The following is a 24,377-nucleotide window of genomic DNA, read 5'->3' as shown; positions in this document are numbered from 1 at the left end:
TGGTTATTTTAAGGCATAAATGAGGATAACAGAACAAATAGCAGGTCATCCAGACGCACTAGTGCAAAACCAAGATGTTTTGCAACCAATGTGCAATCGTAAATAACATATCCTGCTGCTAACATTCTGATTGGCTGCGGGTTGTATAGTGCCATTCCTTTTAGCCTCATGTGTTACCAGTTTTGGGGACTAATTAAAGACACACCGGCTGATTACATTATTTGTAATAATAGTACATTTTACTCCTATTATGCCTTATGCTGATGCTGTTGCTGTGTATGGCAATTTTATTTTTATGCTGCTAAGTGATCATTTAAATCATTTTCTGTTTCGTAAACACTGGGCAAAAGCAATAAATAAAAAAATAGGTGTTATTTAATTTGTCTGACCTGTGACTCACTCTGTCTATTGGCAAGAGGAGGAAGACAACATGTTCAGGGAGGATTTGCAGTGCAAAATGTAAAAATCATAATATAGTTAGTTTTATTAGTGAATTATTCAATTATAAGAAATGCAATCAGTATTAATTTGTATTGGATTGTTTTCTGCTCTTTCTGCAGGTACATTATATATTACATGAAGTGGTGATGGGTGGCATGGTTCTAGAGACTAATATGAATGAAGTCATTACCCAAGTAGATGCCCAGAGCAAGCTAGAGAAATCTGAGGTGAGTTCTCTTGAAAGCTACATGACCTATTTCTCATGTTGTACTGTATGCTACCAGTACCATAGTCTGTATTCGTGAAAGTGTAATTAATTTAAAGCGCATGAAAACCGCGTTAAAAACAAATCACTAAAACATAGCTAAAATGCATGTTTTAATGCATTTCACTCATTTTCCTTGTGCTTATGTAGGAACCAGCCCTAAGTGTGATGAGCTAAGATGGATCCAATTCTATTTCACAATTTCCTTCTGATGGACTTGTCTATTTGTATGACATCATACTATTGGTTGCACCACTTATTTATAGAGCGTTTTGGGACAAGAGTCAACCGGGGTCGTATGTCTTACTCGGAATCACTGACACAATAAACTTGGCTGTCTTTTCCAGCCACTGGCAGCCATAACAATTGGATGCTGGCTGTTATATAGTCAGTGGTCATTTCAATCTTCCTCCACTTACCTGCAACCCCACTAAGGGTAGTGACCTATGCACAGGTGAGATATACAAGGGGGTGTTCATTGTGGGTAAGACATATTACCGTTGATAGAATGTAGAATTGTGTTGTGGGCGGCAGTCTAATGTCAGTGTGTTAAGTTTGCTGATAGTGTGAGCATGATATATTAATAATAACACTGATTGCTAGAAGCAACTGCTGATAGTGTCAGTGTTACAAGTGGGTGATGGCAGTTGTGTGTCAGTGAGGATCATGAGATTTCTGCATGGCAAACCGTGGACACATTGATACTATTGTGTAACCCGTCTTACCCGCCCCTCTTCTGCCCCTTACACGTCAACTGGCTCCCTTTGTGCTTGAGTTTTGTTCACCCTCCCTTAGGATGTAAGCTCATTTGAGCAGGGCCCTCTTCCCTCCTGTTTCCATACCTGTTCTTCCGCTCCGTCTGTACTGCATCAGCCTGCCTGGAGCCTCTGAAGTTTGGTATTGTTTACTGTTCAGTTATGTCTCACCCTGTATAGTCTACTGTTTGTACTGTGAACGGCGCTGCGGAACTCTTGTGGCGCCTAACAAATAAAGGATAATAATAATAATAACAGTGACAAGCTACAGGTACAGTTGGGGCATGGGCCTAAATAACAAGTAACATAATAGTGCCGGTTCAAAAACTGCACACCCCTTTCATCTGTCTAGCTACACAGATGTCTGTACAGCCTTGTCATAAAAAGACAGAACATTTATTTTGTTCGGGTTCGAAATTACTACATCGATAGTACAGATAAGTTATATACTTCTAATTACATTTTATAATATGATCCTTAGGTGTTCTAACCACTTTAAATCACTTTAAAACCTGCACTATTCATACAATCAGATTAGTCCTAAACATTCATCAGCTTTGTATATGGCTTCTACACCAGTGGGACCTACTAGATCACAGAATCTGTTCACATGGCATAAAACTACCAATAGAGACATGTGTAAGAAAGACAGGGCCACTCAAAAAAGTAAAATCTCAGGCACGCCTTGGTCACCACCATTGTTTTTCAAGTGATTGGCGACCACTGCTTCGATCATAGCAGCTAACAGAAGCCACGTCCTCCTTCACTAGCAATAAAAGTAACAGGAATGGCAAGTTATATTACTGGGCACTACTACAGCTGGTGTCTTATGTCAGGAGAAATGGCAGTGCCCTGTAATATGCTAGCAGTAACAGTAATGCCCAATAATTAGCTACCAATAATGGTAGTGCCGAGTTATGTCAGCAGTATTAGTGCCCTTAATGCACCAGCACTAATATTAAAACCATTAGTAAGCCGCTTGTACTGGTAGTGACAAATAATTGTCCAAAGTAGTAATGCCCCTAATATACCATCAGTAACAGCCCATTACTATGCCACAATTAATAGTAGAGTCTAGTAGTATATTCAGCAGTAGTAACCAGTAATATGGACATCAGTGCTCACATCACTTTGCATGATGTAAAGATGCAACAATCAGCTTTTAATTGCAACCCATGTTGGCAGTCTTGTTGTCATCTTTATCTCCTCCCAGCTCTATCCCCTCTGAATTCCTCCCTCAGGGTGTGAATGTGATCTGATAAAAATCACTGCCTCCACCAGAGAGAGAGGTCAAAGGAGGGCCCATGTGACTCAGGGGCCACTGGTATAGCAGTGTTTTTCTAGGCGGACAACAGAGTATCCATCTGCTACATTGAGGGCTTCCCAATACTTTTTAGTAGTAGGCATTCACCTTGTGTCAAATGCATGTTACCTACACTGGTAATAGAATTTGCCAGTTATTCATATAAAATGTTTGTGGGTTGTTTTGTTTTTGCAAATTGTGTAGATTGTGTGTTTTGTGTGACCATTATATGGAGCAGTGTGGAGAATGTACAGTAAACAAGTATGATGAAGAGCTTTCGACAGAGCTTTCTCTCTTTTTCAGAGAGTTCTATGTGTAAGCACAATTGAGGTGAAGATGTAGTCACCCCTGGTCAAATGCCATGTTTCTCTGAAGCACTAAGTAAGGAAGTTATTAACACATTCTCTGCAGAGACTAGAACATTAAATATTGCTGCATAATTACTACTGACTTTATCAGATTGAAAATAATAAATCTTTGAATGTGCATGGGTAAGTTTGGGCACCCTGACAATCAGTACTTAGTAACACCTTCTTTGACAGAGATCAGTTACTAAACATTTATTGAAGCCATCTATGGGCCTCATTTATTGACCATTATTTATATAGCGCCTACATATTACACATCCTGCTACAGATAATATTTAATCATGCACATCAGTCCACGTCCCAGTGGAGCTTACAAGCTATTTTCCCTACCACTCACGCTAGGGTTAATTTGATCAGAAGCCAGTAAACCTACCAGTGTGTCTTTGGAGAAAACTAGAGCACCTGGAGGAAACCTACGTGAACATGGGGAGAACATACAAATTCAACAGAGAGAGGGTTATCATCATCACCATTTATTTATATATCGCCACTGATTCCGCAGCGCTGTACAGAGAACTCATTCACATCAGTCCCTGGGGCTTACAGTCTAAATTCCCTAACACACACACACACAGAGCTGGATTAAGGCTCTGGGGGGCCCGGGGCACTTTAGGCAGGGGGGCCCCTATGATGTAACATGGTTATCATTTTAGACAAACACACAGGCAATGCTGTGTGCACTGCTGTTAGGTGCACGCAGCTCTGCCTTTCACGAGCAGTACAAGGTGAAGCAGGACATACCTCCCAACTGTCCTTGTAGTCGGACCCAATCCTGACTACGCTGAGACAGTCACCCAAATTCAGGACTGCCCGACCAGATTCAGGACAGTTGGCAGACTGCCCTGCTCTCTCCTACCTGTTCTTGTCACTTTCTCCACCTGTGGCTGCTGGTGTCTTTAGCTCAGTTGCTGCTTGTCTGGATACTGGAATGATGGGGGCCCTATTTGGAAAAAAAAATGGGTACATGAAAATTAGAAAATTCCAACCAACCCCAGCATTAAATCAATAGTATTCCCATTTAATATATAAAAATATTTCCCTTCCTCGAAACAGCCCTATCAATAAATTAAATGGCATTTATGTTTAAAAAATATAACCATTTTGCACAATCATCCACTGCATTAAATAATTCATATCCACATTTAATAAACAGACCTAATTTTCCCCAAACAGCCCCACATTCATTTATGAGCTTCCAAACCACCGCAGCATCAAATTTAAAGGTCCAAACACCCCATCTTAAATTGATAGCCCACACTATTACATTAAATTGCCCCACCATCACTCCACAAATAAAATAGCACCCATTAAATAATTAGCATCTACCTGCAATCCAAGATTAAATTAAGAACCCCCCTTCCCTCCCACATTATATTAAAAACCCCCTTCCCTCACACATTATATTAACATACTACCCCCCTCACACACATACATTATATTAACATACTACCCCCCTCACACACACACACATTATATTAACATACTACCCCCCTCACACACACACACATTATATTAACATACTACCCCCCTCACACACACACACACACACACATTATATTAACATACTACCCCCCTAACACACACATTATATTAACATACTACCCCCCTCACACACACACAAACATTATATTAACATACTACCCCCCTCACACACACACATTATATTAACATACTACCCCCCTCACACACACACACATTATATTAACATACTACCGCCACTAACTTTGTTTTATCTGCACGCTGTATGGCCTTGTTTCTCTTCACAAATGGGACAGCACCTGTCACGTGGTGCACGTCCCTGACAACAATAGTAGCCACACATAGGGGAAGAGGGGAACGGATTGTAAGAATCTGCAGCCAGTGACAGAACGTGGCTGGTCTCGGAGGAGGGGCCATCCACCAAGTAATAGAGACTTGGGCCATTGCAGGGACCGGCCCAAAATAGTCTTTTTTATTCTTCCCGCCCCAGCCCGCCTCAGAAAATAGTACTGATACTGCACATAAAAAAAAATAAAAAAAAAAACACCGATAAAATTACATCAGTTTTAACTTATATGTATATATATATATATCAAACTTATTGACATGTTATAAATGTTTCTTTCTTTTTAATGTGCGGTATCATTGCTCTTTATGTATGTGTATGTGTATAAATGTATATATATGTATACATATAAATACACATACATAAAGAACAATGATGCCGCACATTAAAATGAAAGAAACATTTCTAACATGTCAATAATTTTGATATATCTATCTATCTACATATATATATATATATATATATATATATATATGTATATACGTAGGCACACACAACAAATATGTTATGGGATCCCGTATTTTGTCAGTAATTATTAAAGTAATTATGCCTCTTCTATTAAAGGTTCAATTAACATATACATACACATATTATAATATATATATATATATATATATATATATATATATATATATATATATATATATATATATATATATATATATATATATATATATATTTTTTTTTTTATGTGTATATGTATTTATGTGTATATGTGTAATATATATGTAATATATATTACACATATACACATAAATACACACATACATACTCCAAGTGAAAGTGGGACTTACCTAGGAACCCACGTTCAGCACAGCATCCCAGACAGTCTCTTCTGGTATTGCATGTGAGGAGCTGCTGCTGCACATGCGCAGCAGCTCCATTTCGGCCATCTTAGAAAAGCCTGATGTACAGCAGCACCGCGACTGCTGTACATCAGGACAGCTGTCAAATTTTGCGGGGGCGGTGCGCCTGCGTCAGGGGGGCCCCACAGCCGCAAAGCAAAAGCAACAGAATCGGATCACCAACTGACAGGTGATCCGATCAGATGGCGGCTGGCGGCCGGCGGCGGGGGGCCCTCAGAGAGAGGGGGGCCCGGGGCACGTGCCCCCTGTGCCCCCCCTTAATCCGGCTATGCACACACACACACAATAAAACTACATAAAAAGGAAGACGTTGTTCGCGTGTGCTTCAGCAGTAGCGGGCTCTTGCCACAAGTGATGTCAGGAGTGGGAAATGTTTTGACACTGTACAGATTTCACAGCAATTCTTGGAGACCCTAAATGCTAGCTAGACATAGCTCAGCTCTCTCTCAAGACCAGCCAGCTTCCCCAGCGTTGGTCTCACTGAACAAATGATAAAAACAAGCTTTTATACCTGATACTCTTCCCCCAGCCTTAGCTTGATGGACAGGTGACACACCCACCTTCTCTTTAAGAGGAAACGCCTATCACTGGCTCTGTTTGCACAAGTAGACACACCCTGTCTGTTTGCTGAGAGGAAATCATGTAAGTTAACAAAACTTTAAACTACACAAGTTTTTACCTGGTTTAATCTCAACCTAGGTGCATAACTGCGCCAATGTTTTATTCTGCTTGTATGTTTTCTCTGCATCTTATCGGATAAACGCCTCCCTTTGTTACAATAGGTATAATCTATATAGATATGCATTTGTTCCTGTTTCTCTTAAATTACTTCTGGGTCTCTTTTTTTTTTTTTTCTTGCTAAATTTCTAAGATGGCAACTGCACAGTCAATACAGTTATCTATTCTGTATACCTACATAAAATAGTGGACATGTAGGCTACTGGAAATCCATCAGACCTCACACAGAGAGCCTGATGTCAGTCAGACTCCTGCATTGTGGTTGTCAGACCAGCTTTCTGATGCTCATACAAACTGATGCATATGGCTATTAAAGTAATTGTATCGTTTTCAAATAAGCATTGCATTGGCGATTGTATTGTGTTTCTAACGCACAAAGTGATTTATTTTAGCAGATGTAAATAGTCCACGGGACCCAGTGGACAGTATATCTGTTAGAATACTGTGATCAGTGAAGACTGAGGGCTGGGTGCACAGCTATGATCATATATACACATTTAGTGTTACAGAGAACAATGCAAATGACGTGGCTTGCTTCTATAGGTCCAGACATCAGATGGATCCAGGCTAAACAGGTCATAGGCTGATTCAATCTAAGGAATCCAAAGGTGGGGGTCGTCTCTCCAGGGTATGAGCTCCTTTCTTTCCGCCAATGCTTCAGTTACAATTAGCATTTCATAGCCAGCATCATACAAAGGTTTATTCCCTAACATCAATAACTAGAGTATGCAATATGAGAGCTCTTCGGCGATGGAACCGGACAGCTGCTGATGAAAAGGGTTTTAATATAATACTAGGCATGATACCTTTCCTATAACCTGAACCTTGAATATCACTGAAGTGTACATATAATCATATTATATATATATATATATATATATATATATATATATATATATATATATATATATATATATAGAGAGAGAGAGACTACAATAAACCAAATACTATCTGCTCATAAATTAGTGTAACGGAACCAATATGAATTAAATAAATAACTAAATGTTGTAATGCGAGTGTGTGCGTGCGTATTTTACCGTGCGATCGCACCATGCCACGTGTTACGTGGCGTACGGATCGCAATCGCACGGCAAAACAATATTAACCAATATACTTTCGTTCATCCAATTATACGACTTCGACATGGCATTCAGTATTGGAAACAGTGTTCCCAGCCTCCATTACACATGTTTTAATTTTAAATTTTTTATTTAAAACGGCAGGGAATACAAAATACAAAAATGTTTTCATTTTTTTGTCTATCCTTCAAGCATGCTAACTTCCTGCCCACCTGGCTTATTTCCTAGCTTAGTTTATTGCTCCCAGTTTATTTCTTTATGTTCTACCTCTCCCGTGTGACTCCTATTCCTTTTACATGTTGTACCTTATTATTTTGGTTGGCAGGTTAATATATGTCAGGATCATCAATAGCTGCAACCATTATTAAAATGACCTTCACTATACTCATTACTTCTCTACAATATTATTTCTGCCTTCACTGCAGAATAATGGATACACAGAGTTTTTTTGGATCTTATGTGAGATATTGCTGCTTCTGCAGTGATTCCTTTTTCTTTTCTTATCTGATTGAGATTTGTGGATGAGCATAACTAGATACATTATGTATGTGTGTATATATGAATATATGTTTGTCTGTAACTAGGTTATTCACGTTGGATGCCAGCTTCGAGATTCAGTTGATTAATAGGAGTGCAGTTCTATTGGTTCTTCCTTTTGCAGCTCTACGTGCCTTTTTCACAATGTTTGTATAGCTTGTGGTGGTGTTACAATTTATTTGCTTTTTTGTTTTCTCAGATTTGCAAATACTTGCTGGTATACTGTACTATGCTTTACAGATGTTTATATTAGAGATGTTCACTGACCTGCGTGTTTTGGTTTTGGGTCTGCATTAAGTTCATGTTTTAATTTTGGCAAAACCGCCCTCGTTTGTTTTGGTTTTGGATCTGGTTTTTTTGCAAAAATTGCTAAAATCACATAATTTTGCTCTCTTTTTTTTTTTTTCTTCTTATATTATCATTAACCTCAATAACACAAATTTCCAGTCAATTTTGAGCACCGCACAGGTCACAATATCATTTTCATCCACTTTCGGCCAAAGACTGCAGCAAGCTGGCTGGATACTAAGCGACAGAGCAATGGCACAAACACACAGCAGTTCACAGTACATCTAGGTAACATTGCCACACAGCAGTGTCAGAAAAGAAAAGTGGTGCAAGATGGAGTTGTCCTTGGGCCCTCTCACCCTTTTGTAAGATATTGAAAAGGACTTGTACAGTTTAACAAACCAAGCACTCTAGCGGCAAGGAGTGCCACTTTTGTGGCTGAAGTGCTTGGTTTGTTTGGGCCCCCACAAAACAAGCTACCAATAGCTTAGCTGCCTTAAACCCAACAGTGCTGTCAATGAACTCTACAGTGGCAGGCTGTTGTTGTTGTCATCAGTGTGTATATCATCCTCACACAATATTAAATCATCCCCGGTGGAGTGCACCATTACAAAAGTCTCTGTACTTTGATGTAGTTGCCGGTAAAGGCCTTCATCTTTTACACGTTTTTAGGAAGTAGCCTCCTACGCCGATCACTGTCAAGGTTCTCTGCTGTGCTGAAAACTCTTTCGGAGTACAAACTGGAGGGTGGGCATCTTATGTATTGCAAAGCGAGTTTGTACATGGGTCTCCAAAATTCCCGTTTTATCGTTCCAGTATGTAAAGGGACTGTCTGACATATCTATTTGTACACTGTAGTTAAAATAATCCTCCACCATCTTTGGATGTTGATAGTAGGATCAGGTGGTATTATGGCAGCGGTGTCACAAATTTTGGTCAATTCTTTTAGTGTAGACCAGACCAGATGTCAAAATGTTGTGCCAAGTCATCTGCATCATCAATGGGTGTCTTGGGAAAGCTAAGTTTTTCCTAGCAGCAGTTGCCTCAGAAACTGAAGAAGGAGACACCGTTGTGTCACGTACCACTTGAGCTGTCAGCTTGCTCACCAGGAGCTCCTTGCATCTCTTGAGATCTGGGTCAGTTGGAAATAAAGAGAAGACATAGCTCTTAAACCTAGAATCAAGCACAGTCGCCAAAATGTAATGATCCGATTTCAAGATCTTGATAACTCTTGGCAGTGGATTCCAAACTTTTTCAGTTCAAAGCACCCTTAGGGTCTCCAAAAAATTTTCAAGGCACCCCTAAGCCATAATAATTACCAAGTAGTCCCCCGCCTTGCTTACCACTGACCCTGGCTGAGGCACCCCTGTGAGATCGCCGAGGCACCCCAGGGAGCCTAGGCACACAGTTTGGGAACCACTGGCTTGTGGAGTAAGCATGGATGGCTTTTGGCTGTTTCTCCATTCTCAGCAGCATATAAAGGATGGAATTCCACCTTGTTACCACCTCTTGCTTCAGTTGGTGGCAGGGCAAATTAAATTGTTCTTGTAGCTGCTGCGATCTCCTATATGCTGTTGCCGAATGCCGGAAATGTCCCGAAATTCTACGGGCCACAGACAGCATCTCCTGCATGTCCCTGTCGGTTTTCAAAAAGCTCTGCACCAGCAAGTTGATTGTATGAGCAAAACAGGGAATGTGATGGAATTCACCCAGCTGTAATGCTCTCACAATATTGGTGGCGTTATCAATAATGACATTTCCTGAGAGTAGAGTTTAAGTGGGATAGGCCATGTAGCAATGACATCCCTTAGTTTTTGTAACAGATTGTCAGCTGTATGCCTCTTAGTAAAGCCGGTGATACAGTGTAGCCTGCCTCTGAAAAATGTGCCATTGTTGGGTACGTGCTGCTGCTGTTTCTGCTGCTGAAGGCGATTGACCAACCCAGTGGGCTGCCACAGTCCTATAATCTTTAGTTTGCCCAGTTCCGCTTGTCCACATATCTGTAGTTAAGTGTACAGTGGGTAGACTTTTGTAGCCCAATAATTACATTTTTACGAACCTTCTTCATCATTATCATCATCATCATCATCATTTATTTATATAGCGCCAGCAAATTCCGTAGCGCTTTACAATTGGGAACAAACATTGATAAGACAATACTGGGTGATACATACAGACAGAGAGGTAAAAGAACCCTGCTCGAAAGCTTACAATCTATAGGACAATGGGACTCAGAAACACTGGGACATGTGCTACATCATATTGCACAATGGACCAGCTAGACTGGTAGAGATGAGGATTAGCTTTTATAGTAAAATAGTGTTGTAATGGAATTTGGTAACAGAGACACAAGACCTCAATTTACTGTCTAAAACCAGCTGCATTAATAGTGGATATTGGACGCAGATCTAGAATAGTCACCATGGCGTCTGTGATTCGCTTAACAACTGGGTGACCGCTTTCATACTTGCTTCCTCTTGCAAAGGATTATTTAACAGTCAATTGTTGTAAACTACCAGTAGTCTTCTTCTTGGTCTGCTTCTGGGATGAAGATCCACCCCCAGCAGCAGCAGCAGCATGGAGACTAATGCTAAAGAATTCTTCTGAGGAATTCTGCATAGTGGAGGAGTCATCTAGCCTTAGCAACTTGGATGCAGGACTAACTCTGATCACTAGTGAGGATATTGATGAGGTGTTGGGGGTGTAGATTGCAGGTGCCAGGATCTAGATGAGAGAAGGGACCTAGCTGATGCTGGACTACTTTGTTGTTATTTTTTTAGCATAGTTTTCTAATTTTCCCAAACGCTTCCGATAAACTCTCTTTAAATGGCGTAACATGGATGAGGTTCCTAGATGGTTAAGGTCCCTACCTCTACTGACCGTGGCTTTACAAACGCTACAAATGGCTAGACAACTGTTATCAGGATTTGGGTAAAAATAATTCCACACATAAGAGGTTGATTTTTTGGTCTTATGCCCAGGCATGGCAATGGCCGCCTCCTTATCACGTGCAGGAACTGCTTCCACAGGTGCGGGACTGACACAAACAACATCTTCGCCATCAACATCCTCATTAACGCCGTCGTCCGCTACACAAAAAGCTCCCTCATCCTGTTGCAATTCCAAAGTGGCATCCCCAACTTGTGTATCGCTAGCTACACTTGGTCTGCTCATCCACACATCTGCAGAAATGCTGAAAGGAGGCTTCTTTATGAGTACAGTATCAGAAAGGTTAGGCTTACACATAGCACTCGTGGATAGACTCTGCTCAGGGATTTGTGTCATTTCTGAATCTGAACACGCAGTTTCTTCTGCCTCACTGTTTTTTTCCAGCTCGGCTTTTACACTTATAAGTATTTGGGCACTACTTTTTGAGTCTGAATGACAAGGTCTTGCATCATCATGACTGACCTTACAAGAACATGCCTAACTGACAGTTGCAGAACTAGCACTCGTACAGAAATGCAAAGGTCTGATTCTATCCTTGCCACTGCATGTGTAGAATGGCATGTTGGTAATTTTATGTTTTTCTGCAATTAACTTTGCCTTGATTACAAGTGGGTTTTATTTCTTTACCCAGGTAAAAGCTTTATTTTTTTTTTACATTTTTGTTTCCCTGACTTAAAACCACTGTGCACTTAAACATAGGCTTTAGCAGATGACGTAGAGGGATTACTATCATCATGACTGGTGCCAGGAGCTGCTCGGTGCTCCTGGTCTTCTGTGGACTGATGTTAATCCATATTGATGGTACAGAGCAATGTGACTGGAGAGTGACAAAAACACTGCCACCCCTCCTGTTTCTGTATGAGCAATGCATAAAGCAATGTCACTGGAGAGGAGACTGATGACAAGGACACTGCCTTCCCTCCTGTTTCAATGTGAGCTATGGCACAGTACAATGTTACTGGAGACTGCCAAGAACAATGCCTCCCTCCTCTTTCTGTTTTAGCTTTGATGCTGGCCAACTACACTGGTGCTACCCCTCCTGTGTCTGTCTGTGAAATGGTGCTAGATCTCCGTGAAGGGCGGTACTTATAGAATCCAAAACTCACAAGATCTGACGATGCAACAATGATGTTTGCTTTGTTTACAGTTCAGAGGGCACAAGAAAGTACCCAGCCGGCTCCGCTCAGTACTCGGATCTGCAATGTTCGGGTGGGCTCGGTTTTCGCAAATCCGAGCCCGAGCATCTCTAGTTTATATTTGTTTCCTAATTTGCTTAATTCATTCTGTGTACAAAATTACATTTGCAAGTTTCATATGGGGAGAAACCATCCTAGTACTGGGAGAAGTCTTTCATATTAATTATGTACACATTATCTATGTGAATATACTGCTTTATCTATCAAGACACTGTTGCTAGAATTTATTGCTGTCCATTATCTTTTTAAATCTTCCGTCATAGTAACCAGTACCTTGTCAAAATTGTGAGGCTGTCTTATCACGCAAGTCATAGTTTCACTTATGTTACACAACACGGGTTCACAAAGTTTCTAGCACCTTTGTTTCCTAATCCATTATTTCATTTACACGGTGACAGAATGAGTAAGTTTAGAGCTTGAGAAATTGCTTAATGTTGTGCTGTTTGTTCCCTTTTTCAATCCTACTGTATGACTATCAATGTTCAAGTTCCTTTCATGGTCTGAACACCCAGTTCTTCAAGAAAGAATGTGCCTTTTCTTAATTTATGATATTTATGTTAAGCTGCCCATGCAGTTATATTTGCTAAGTTTGGTCAGCCATTCTACTGTATGTGGGCTCAAAATATTTGCCCCAAGAAAATAAGACAGAATGCAATGCTCTACCTAGCTACTATGCTCCTGCTACTGCAGATTTATTATTAATAGCATTTATTTATATAGTGCCTACATATTACAAAGCGCCTTACAGAGAATATTTAATCATACACATCAGTCCCTGCCATAGTGGAGCTTACAATCTATATTTTCTATTTAGGTTGACAAGCAGAGGTAAGGCAACAGGACAAGGAAAATTATGGGACTGACATACCTTCCAACCAGTTATAATATTTTCTGCTTTTCTCAATTCTGTAATTTCAATAACCTGAGCTGGATTTATTATTGCTAGAGATATCCTTTCACTAGTTAATTCATTCAACCCAACTTATTGCACATTAAAAAGGAGCCTGTTTGTGGGCAGAGATGAGGCAAGTTAGCAACAGGCAGAAGCATCATTCAAGAGACATGGAGCGCACACTGGAGGCAAGGGAGTTATGACCTGGGGAGAGCGCAGGGAGAAGGCAAGCAAGACATAGAGAAATGGGCATGAGGTAAGGAGTAGGGGTAACAAGTGGAGACAGACAGGAATCAGGGAGGGAAAAAAGGAAGGTACACTGGGTGGGAAAAGGGGCCAGAGTCTGCGTTGTGTTGGAAGAGGCAGGCATCATGGTAGAAACGGCTAGGGACATTGTAGTTGATATCAGTGGCGGAGAAAGGAATCTTCTAGGCCCACAGCTCACTAGTTCCCAGCGCAGTGGGCCCTATTATCTCCATGGACACCGGTCCATCGCACTTGCTGCACCAATTGTAGTTCCGCCACTGGTTGATATGTCTGCGTGTTCTCCATATGTGATGTTTGTTTGTGTGGTCTGGGGCTGGAGGGCTGAGTCCAGACACTGAAAGCGCGCCATTCTCTCTGCCCAGTCCGCAGTTACTTAAATGACAGCTAGCTGCAAAACTGTTCACTTAGGACACCGTCCACTTATCTAAGACTGATTTCATGTCAGGCTGGTCAGTCATACAAGCAGGAGTACGGAATAGCTATCACACTTACGGTTTTATATGGGGAGATGTAGGAAGTGGGAAAATTGTACTGCAAGGCTGTTTATGATGCCACAGGAATGTCTAGCAGTGTAAGAGGCCAAATCCCAACAGCTCGGGTATAGTAACCAGAAGGGTCAAACACTGCATGCACTCGCTTACTTTGTTCACCTTTGGGGGTTCCACTTTGTGTTGCGTCACTATGATACCACAACTGGTGATCATCTCCACCATGAATCAGGCTGACACTTTAGGAGGTACAGTCAGATTCATAACACATTTTGACTGCTTCTCTCTGTAATTACCTGCTCTGGGAAAACAGCCGTTATTATCCTGTAAGAGTTCTTATTGCTAGACCTTGCTTCTGTACTCGGAGTTGCCTTAATTGCTGATGCCCATAAGTGCCATTAGTTGTGGCTTACTAAAGAAGAGGTCTGGACTATGCAACTCTTGACCCTAGGTCTATGCAATATACTGGATGATTACACATTACAATGTTGATACTTGAGCATGAATTATATGCTGGATAGTTGAATTGTATTACATGTTGAACAGTTGAGGGGAGCTGTGTTGTAAGTAGCTCAATCAAATTATATTATATTCAGGACATTGTGGGTACTATATCTTTTGGTACTGGATTCTGGACAATTATGGCTGCGTTGTATTCAGGGCCAGATTAAGAGCCACATGGGGCTGGGGCTGAAAATGATAAAGGACCTATTGTGAGAAGTGCCATCCCACCAGAGGTGTGGCCAGCTTTGTGTGGGCGTGGCAAGCATCATGGAGGTCATAGCTTGCACCTCCCTCCCATCTTCTCGTATATAAAGAGTGCACCACTAACTGGTTCACACGCCATGTATGTAAAGTGAAATGTAAATACGTCCCAGCTGTCCCTCATACTGGGACAAGCTCCTGGCTTATCAGGAGAATCCACTAAAATCAGGACTACCTGATGGAATTGGTAAAGTTATGGTATTTTATTGGCCATTGAAGACAAAAATGCAAACAAAGGTTTATTTATTTTTTATTGATAAAGTGATTTAAAAGAAACATACATGAAAACTGCTTTTTAGGTTTTTAACATTGAACAAAGTACAGGGTGCTGACAACTTAATATAAATTGAAAAAAACCTTGAATCTCTATATATACAATGTCTATTATATGTATCTATATTGATCTCATATTCTATCTATCACAGGGGTAGGCAACCTCTTTCTGTCAGTGCGCCGGCAAAAATCCTTGCAAGCCCAGGTGTACTAGCTGTGTGTGTGTGTGTGTGTGTGTGTATATGTATATGTATATGTATGTATGTATGTATATATATATATATATATATATATATATATATATATATATATATATATATATATATATATATATATATATATATATTATATATATCTGGAGACACTTCGCGGCTAATTGAATTCCCCCATTATGTATTAAAATTGTGTTACTCTCACCTATCTGTGATTGCAGCTATCACAACCTGCTACTGGATTCTTGCATGGATCCTGGAATTTGGGACCTGTTGGAAAATGTAAACATGGAAAAGCAAACAATAAGTGAACACTGTACATAACACAGATCATGCAGTATATAATACATACATTATAATAAAATATTACATTTATCACACCCTTCTCAGTCACATCACGCCCTCCCTTAACTACATCACCCATCACACCACCCACTGCTAGCTACATTACCTGTCATATCACCCCCTCCAGACACATCATGCAAGCGCACAATGCCATATACATACACACACACACACAATGCCATATACATACACATACATATTGCCATATACACATACAAAATGTCACACATAAATAATGCCATACACATGCATACTGCAATACACACACAATGCCATATACATACACATAGATAATTCCATACACATACACACACAACTCCACATATATACACAAAGCCAAGCTATAACACCCCCACCCATCAGTCTCTTGTACTCACCTAATCTCCAGAGGCTGATAGCACTGCCCCCATGCTCTGAAATGACAGGTAGCCTGGCAGCAGTCTGATTTGTTGCCTTGGTCCCGTTTAGCCCTTTTTCCTCCTGGCCGGGTGAATGTGGGGAAAAAAATAAAGCTTGTTGTCCAGAGTAATTAGTATCCGCTCCCCCTTCCCCCTCAACGCCCCTGGGCAGGATGGGAGACTTTGACCATGTAATGAGAGCCAGCTATATTGTCTCGCCTACGAGCAGAGAAAGTTTAAGTTAATTGATTATGGAGAGGACAAGTGGGTCTATGTAGGAGACAGTCCCGTAACGGGAGCTGGGTGGAACTGCAGTAGTTCAATTTCGGAAAGCTCCTGTTTTTCTGAAGTCACATAGAACTATAGAACAATGTAGTATATTCAGGTTTCTAATCAGAAAAAATACATGATTTGCAAGGAGAGTAAAGAATGGATAGAAAATTAAAAAGTTTATGTAACCAAATGGTGAGAACAAGGAGTTGCACAGTTTGCGGTCAGAGTTGTTCTGATGATTTCACAAAGAACATAGACTTTGGTCACCGCACCACCATAGCCCCATTCATACGCCATGAATATATAAAAACAAAGCAAAAACAGTTATGACTTTAGCCGTAGGTGGCAGTGGAGTCATATCGAACACATAGAAGGATATTGTAATATAGCAAATATGTGAAGGTGATTTGGTAATGGTTACATAATAACAAGAAGAAAACAGCCACAGTTTGTACCAGTCACCACTCAGCCAATTAAACCACCTGTAATCTGGCTGATATCTCAAAACATTATATCAATATGAGACAATATGTTGAGAAGCATTTACGACAATTCAGTTCTTAAAGGAGAAAGAACAAATTAATTAAAATATATTCTATATAAATATATATATTTATATTTATTACATACATACATACATACATACATACATACATACATACATACATACATACATACATACGTGGCTAATGTAATAATGAAAAGTAACAACATCTAGGGACCTGCAGGCCTTTACACCTCTGATTAGATTTGTGTTTATCATTCCACCGTCAGAAAGATACTGAGCTAAAATTGGATGTAAAGCAACAAAGGAAGGAGAAAACCACTGCTCACTAATAAGTCCAAGTGCCAAGTCACCTGGATAATGCTCAAACAATGTTGGTGAGATCTAGCTAGGTGTATAAAATGCTAACGCTGCATTCATAAAAGCATGAACCCCACTGAGATGTTAAGTTCATGCTCAAAACGCCACAAATGTCATTGAGATGGTGCTCTTATGTTGGCAAAGGGCTAACATTCCTCCACAGTGATGTGAGACTGATCAATAATTAAAGGAAGTACTTGTTTCACAATGTTGCTAGCAATAACTGTAACCACAGATTATCTTTCTACTCATGAAACTTTACTATTATGCTTAAAGTGCAGCTAAAGTAGTTTTCTGAACACGTCAGACATTAACAAGCTGTAAATAATATACTAATAAATAATACTAATATAATATATATATACTAATAAATAATATACTGTAAATAGTATAGTATACATCTTATTGTCTTGGGAATGTAATTAGGATTTTGCTTACTGTATCCCTAGCGAGTAATATTTGCAGACATTTACGATGTAGGAGTCACCATAGTGCTGTGACTAAAATATTTTCTTTTATAAATCTTTGAAAGTCCTGGCCAGCGCTCCTTTTCCTGTCCTTTCAGGGGGTTGCACGTACTTTACCATTATTACCAATATAACTGGGTTAACAGATCAGCCATGTAAATCCTCATACACAAGAAATACACCTGTTGGTTGGCTGAACTTGAATTAGTTCACACTCATGCTGCTTGCCTGTATTGTAACAGCTGCAAGCATGGTGGCAAACTCATTGCTTCGCAGAAAGGCATTATGTGTAAATTGTGTGTGTCTAGATTTACATGGCCAATCTGTTATCCATAGGACTGCTTTATTGGGTTTCACTTGTAGCATGTTTATGTAATAGAAAAATAAATTAGCAGTGCTTACTATAAGTCATTATTTATGCCTTTCCAACCTTGGCTCATTGCAGATGAGTATTCTTCAAGGCCTGTTTATTCATGTTTATGTACTGAATAGTTTGTGTGTATTAGAAATGTATTTTTACCAAGTTAATCCGTGCATGATACTCATGCATTCTAGTCAAATCAAGCTACTTAAGGTGTTAAAAAGGTTCTTGTCATGCATTTGGGCCTAGCCCAGGCCTCCTCAGGGGAAGAACGTTACTTCCCAACGCAAGCGCCCTTTTTTAACGTGGTTTTGTCTACACGTCACCAGCTCATCATTTTTCTCCATCACCTCATCCTTCATCTTCATCGCCACATCCTTCATCAAGCTACTTAAGGTGTTAAAAACTCCCCACTGTCACCCCCGGCAACCACCAACCACTCCCAACTGTCATTTCTCCTTCAAGAAATATATAGGTCAGTGTATAACTCTGCCCAGCAGGTGGCGCTGCAGCTTGGGTTTTTTTTGTTTTTCACACACGCCACTAGGCATTTATATAGTAGATAGGCTTAAATAAGTTGCCAGTTTTTCTTTATACTTCTACCTGATCTTAATGTAGCACAGGTTAAATACAGGTGCCTAGTCTTGGACTAGCACAGGTTAAAATCCTGCCTGCTAATCACTAAAATCACAGGACCACAAAATGCTTTGGATTTGCATTGGAACTCATAGATGATCCACCCAGTGCACTTCAAGGTGCATCCCTACTCTCTGGTCTATAAAGACACCTTTGAAAATTAGAATTGCTTATAGATTTGCAGAGATGCAGAAAAATTGTAAGAGGCACACTGTGTTCCACTTAAGAACCTCACCTTTCAATTGGAAGGTGCAAATTAAAGGCCATAAAAGTATAGGACGAGAACCGAATTCTCTGTCACTGCAGGACTGCTCCTCCACATTCGCCGCCATCTTGCTATTCAAACCTATGCACTTTGGTAGAAATGGACACACTGCTCCACCAAAGAAGATTTTGCTCTGCATCTCAGCTCATTTTACACATTGTAAATTACCTCCACAGTGTGCACCTATTCCTACTACTTTCTTACTGAGGTTTTTAATTGGTTACATTTGTATCCCTGTAGAGGGCCGTACCCTATTTGCTACATGGGTATCTGCTAAGAAAGCCAAAAGTTGTCTGAAAGTTGACTTCCTGTTTAATAATGCTCTCTCCATGTAAAGTTCTACCTACATGTAATATGAGAGAATCTAATACTGAAAGTAGATGTTTGTCATGTTCCTGATTAAGGACTATGATAAAATTGCCTAACCCAGCAGTATGGATGAAAGGCATCATTTCCGACAGGCCTGTTATAAACACCGACAGTGTGATTGTCGGCACTTAAAACGGCAACCGGTACATTGCCAGTATTAAGGGGGCAATGCGAGGACCTGCCAGCTCTATAATGTAAAACACTTACCTAAAGACATTAAAAAAAGCATGGAGGTGCTTGCTATAAACACTATTAACCCTAGCGTAGCCAAAGTTTTTTTTTAAAGTTTTTCAATGTTGTACATTACAGAGCCGGCTGGTCCTCGCATTGCCCCCTTAATGCCAGCAATATGACTATTGCTGTTTTAAATGGTGAAAATCACACTGTCTGCATCTTCTCCTGTCAGCGTTTATACCAGGCCTGTCAGAAATGTTGCCTTTCAGTTTTTCAATAAGTCTGTATCTCATACATGTCGCTATTGTAGCAATCTGCATTTTAGTTTTGCTATAACTGTTGTTGGTTTTGTGGTCTTCGTAATGTTGACCACCACCGCTATGAAATACACTTGCAGCAATAATTAGTTTGCAGTTATTTTTATGCATCCCCTGCACATTAAAACCTGCAGGTATGCAGTATACATGTGAGCTACTTGCAGTGCAGCCATGCCACCTATATATATATATATATATAACATGGCTGATCTGGTAACCATATGTAAGCCTTGTAATAATAGCTATAATTTACCCAGGTGTAGTGCAAAAATAAATAAACTGAGACCATGGATTTTAATATCATGTAGTGTGAAACATATATGGCTTTAGGAATGAAAAGGGAAACACCCTTAGAGTGTTATATAAAGGAGGAATGGTAAACTCTGCAAATACAATGGTTCCTTAAAGATTTAACTTTAATGCTAGTGCTGTTTGTCTTCTGCGTGGTCTTGTGTAAGGGGAAAAATAATTCTAGTTTGTACTATGTAAGAAATGTGAAGTTGTTGAATAATGTGTAGAAAATAGCTGTTCGTGATTAGCACAAATGTTGGAAGTATGGACAAAACATTCACAATACAAGAATCACTAATTCCTATTTATCTGAAACCTGCCCTCACGTAGATCTAGCAGAATCCGGAACACTAGTTAGTCTACCTGTGCTCTTAGTTGAGCCTTGAAACATGCATTGGTGAAACAGCATCACATTTCCCGTTATATACAGATCACTAACCAAATTGTTTCTCTGCTTCTGTTTCACACCTCTCTTCCTGATGACTCAGACTGGATTTTCTGCAACTTCGGGGAGAGCAGTTTCTGCCATAAAGAATATGAACTTGCCAGAGCTACCACGAAACATAAATATTGGCGATCTCAACATCAAGGTCCCAAACATCTCTCACTTCGTATGAAAGAAGAGCCTTGAGCCAACTCCTCTTTTCCAACATTCTGCTGTTTTTCCCGACTGACTTTAACCTCAAACTTATTTTCTAGATTGTTTATTTTTTTATATCATCTGAACGGTATGCAGAAAAGTAATGACAAATGTGATGTTTTTACAATACTTTTAGTCTGTGTTGTACTGGTGGTATGAGGGGCACACTGAGGAAAGAATTGACCTACAAATTAGCCCTCATGTGGAGGTGGCGTGGCCAGCATGGGGCGTGTGGGACTAGCAGGGCCAGCATGGGGCGTGTGGGACTAGCAGGGCCAGCATGGGGCGTGTGGGACTAGCAGGGCCAGCATGGGGCGTGTGGGACTAGCAGGGCCAGCATGGGGCGTGTGGGACTAGCAGGGCCAGCATGGGGCGTGTGGGACTAGCAGGGCCAGCATGGGGCGTGTGGGACTAGCAGGGCCAGCATATGGGGAGTGTGAGACAAGCAGGGCCAGCATGTGAAATGCATGGCTAGCTCCCTCCACCCACATCCTCCTACAGAATGTCGGGAGGAGTTGTGACATTGTTAAGGGGGCAGGGCCCCCAAGCGGTGGGACCCATCAGGGATTGCCACAGTGGTAATTTGTTCAGTAGGTGGCCACATCTAATATTTTTGTGCTTATTGTAAGCCTTCAGAGTTCTTTATATCAATAGCTACTGCTGTTTTAGACCCCTAAAGTAGTGTGCTTCTGCCATCTAATAAATTAACTTGCATATATTGTTGAAGTAGAAATGTATTTTCACATTTAAAAGAGAAAAACTACATAAAACATGTATTTGTACATATTTTTTTGCTGCCAGCTTCAGTTTATATATGCATCTGCTAAATATGCCTTTGTAACAAAGCAGCATCTTATTTGTTAAAAATGCAAGTAAACTGATTATGATAGTGTGCTATTGAGATGAGTAAGCTTTCACTTGCATTGTTGTGGAACAGATGCACTGAAGTGGGAAAAGACGAATCTGTTTAAAAATGCAATGTAACACAACAAAGGTTACACACGTAAAATATGTACGGTTTCATTTATTTATTTTTTAATTTTCATTATTACATGCAATTGGGTTTGAAACTCATCTTAAATGCAGAAGTTTAATGTCAATGTGTATGTATGTAAAATTTGAGGTTGTACACACTGGGCCTGATTCATTAAGGAAAGTAAGGCAAAGAAATGAATAACTTTGAACCTTACAAAACCATGTTGCAATGCAAGGGGTGCAAATGAGTTTATTATTTTGCACATAAGGAAAATACTAGCTGTTTTTTCATGTAGGACGCAAATGCTTGGTAGCTTTATTTTTACACTGACATTAAAAGTTAATCTTGGACGTGCTCTACTCCAACTATAAATCTGCCACCACATTTTAAATTACCTCCTCCTCTAATGCAACATGGTTACTCCAAGTCCAAAGTTACTCATTTTTTTTGCTTTACTTTCCTTATTGAATCAGGCTGATTGTGTTTTATCCCCTGCAGCCAGTATAGGTCTGTGAGGTTCGACTTGTCTGTTTTTAAAAAGAGCAGCATGCTGCAGTTTTTATCACTCATTTTCACATTTTGTTTTATTTTTTATTTTTTTACTATTTCAATATCTACCTTGCATGAATGTAAGGAGCACTGCTTGTTGCCACACAGACCTTTGCAGAACCGCTGTCTTTAGAGAGGTAGAGGCATTTATTTGTGTAAAATATGAAAATGCACATGCTTTTCTCATAAAATGATTTGAGGTTAGTAAATTTATAGGAAACCTGTTTTTACTGCTGAAATGACTATATTCTTTCACAATGGGTTGTTTTGTTACTGTTTTTTATCAATAAAGGAACTGGAAGGCTCGGTGAGTTATATCACAAATTAGCATATTACTGCATGCTTTGTGTTTATTGGTCCCTTCAAAATGTTTTACCTGCTATAATACTATTGAATATTAATATTGTATATTTCCTTAAATATACCCCTGAATGTAAGGTGTATAACGATTTTTTTTCTGTAATGTAATTTGAATATCCCATCATGTCTGCCTTGTTCAGGCAAAGCTAACTGTAATCTAATATAATGTATTTCAACAGTGAGGTTCCCAAGTGACAACATTACTTTGGACATATGGAAACATCTTTAAATTAAAACAAGTGATAGCATTTGTTTTTACAAATTAAAGTGTGTTTGGCTAGTGTGAAATCAACTTTGTTATCGATTTTCATCTCGTACAAGACCATTATGTCACCAATTTATGTAGTGAATGTGGATAGAACAATCAGTGCCCAGTGAGATCAGCAGCATGCTACAGCAGCAGCAACATATGATATATGCTAATCCTGTGGCAGATCCTTTTACTCGTGTCATCAAGGACAAGGCTACATATGAATGTAAGATGGGCATCGTAATGGTGTGTGAAGAAACAGACAAAGGGTCACTTAAGAAAACACACATGCACCTATGGTTGGGAAGACTGAAAAGTTTACTGGCCAAGACTGTGGCAATATGTGCGACATTTGCTGGCCAAGACTGTGGTATTAGTGAGGCTGCATAATTTTGTATCTTAAGGGAGGGGTGGGGTTTTGGGCATTCATTGTAGAGTGTGGGCATGGCCCTTGTACCCACATACAAAAACAAGGTTTTATTTTACAGTATAACATTATTACATAAAATGCAAGGGTTGAAGAAGGCTTGTGTGGCTGGATCACGTAGAAATAACTTATTGTAGATATTTATTTTAATTAGGGGTGCAGGGGTATCATTGCAAATGTACTGGTTTTTCTTTATATTGTGTTTGTACTTCTGTATTTATTTCTGAGACAGTGCCAGGGGAGGAAATTGGATTTTCGTAACTTTTCTAAAGGAAGCCTCATGCAAATGAATTATTTTCATGTGAAGTGATCGACTTGTCTTTTTAGCCTGAAAGCACAGCAGGGAGTCGTTATCTGTTATCCTGCCTTGTTAAAATGAAAGGAAACCTCTGAACAATGCGATTTAGGATATCGCAGATTGGCGTTAACAAGATTTACATTGCATGTTAATCCGCGTTTGGAGAACATATTGTATCCTGATACTAAATATCTGATATCAAATCTCAATATTTGCGGAGCCATCTAGGATCAGGGGGCAGTGTTACCATCTGCTAACTTGTCAGAATTTGCTTAAAATGAGCACGGTTTGACCATATAAGGTATCATACCATCTGTAACTTCTGGAAAGATTGCTAGTAACACAAACTGGTGTGTGTTACTGCCCTTATTGGGACTACTTGAGCTAATAAAACATCACTGCTTCAAGAACCTGCTTTGATGCCTACCTACCTGTGGCAATTCCTGTGACCTACAGATTAGACCATACTTGCCAACCTTCTTCAGCTCTCTTCCGGGAGCCTTGCAGTGGAGGTGGGCGTGAGGGGGGTGGGGTGGCGCCCCCTGTGATGTCATGACGCAAACGCGTCATTTGACAGTGGGGGCGGGGCCAAACGCCGCGATTCATCGG

General features: G+C 40.1%; 1 protein-coding gene across 2 annotated transcripts in view; it reads left to right on the top strand.

Moving 5' to 3' along the window:
* The window catches only part of AP3S2 (adaptor related protein complex 3 subunit sigma 2), a 56,469-nt gene extending 33,384 nt beyond the window's left edge, over positions 1-23,085 (top strand). For both annotated transcript variants that reach the window (XM_075207803.1, XM_075207802.1), the window contains 2 exons: positions 561-668; positions 20,757-23,085. In XM_075207803.1, coding sequence (XP_075063904.1) covers positions 561-668; positions 20,757-20,885 — 237 coding nt within the window. In that variant the 3' untranslated portion in view covers positions 20,886-23,085. The remainder of the gene's footprint in view (positions 1-560; positions 669-20,756) is intronic.
* Positions 23,086-24,377: the final 1,292 nt, after the last annotated feature.

This window comes from Mixophyes fleayi, chromosome 4 (genome assembly GCF_038048845.1).
Source record: "Mixophyes fleayi isolate aMixFle1 chromosome 4, aMixFle1.hap1, whole genome shotgun sequence".
In the NCBI taxonomy this organism is placed as follows: Eukaryota; Metazoa; Chordata; class Amphibia; order Anura; family Limnodynastidae; genus Mixophyes; species Mixophyes fleayi.
The sequence above is the reverse complement of the archived record's forward strand: the minus strand, read 5'-3'. Positions and strand labels throughout refer to the sequence as shown.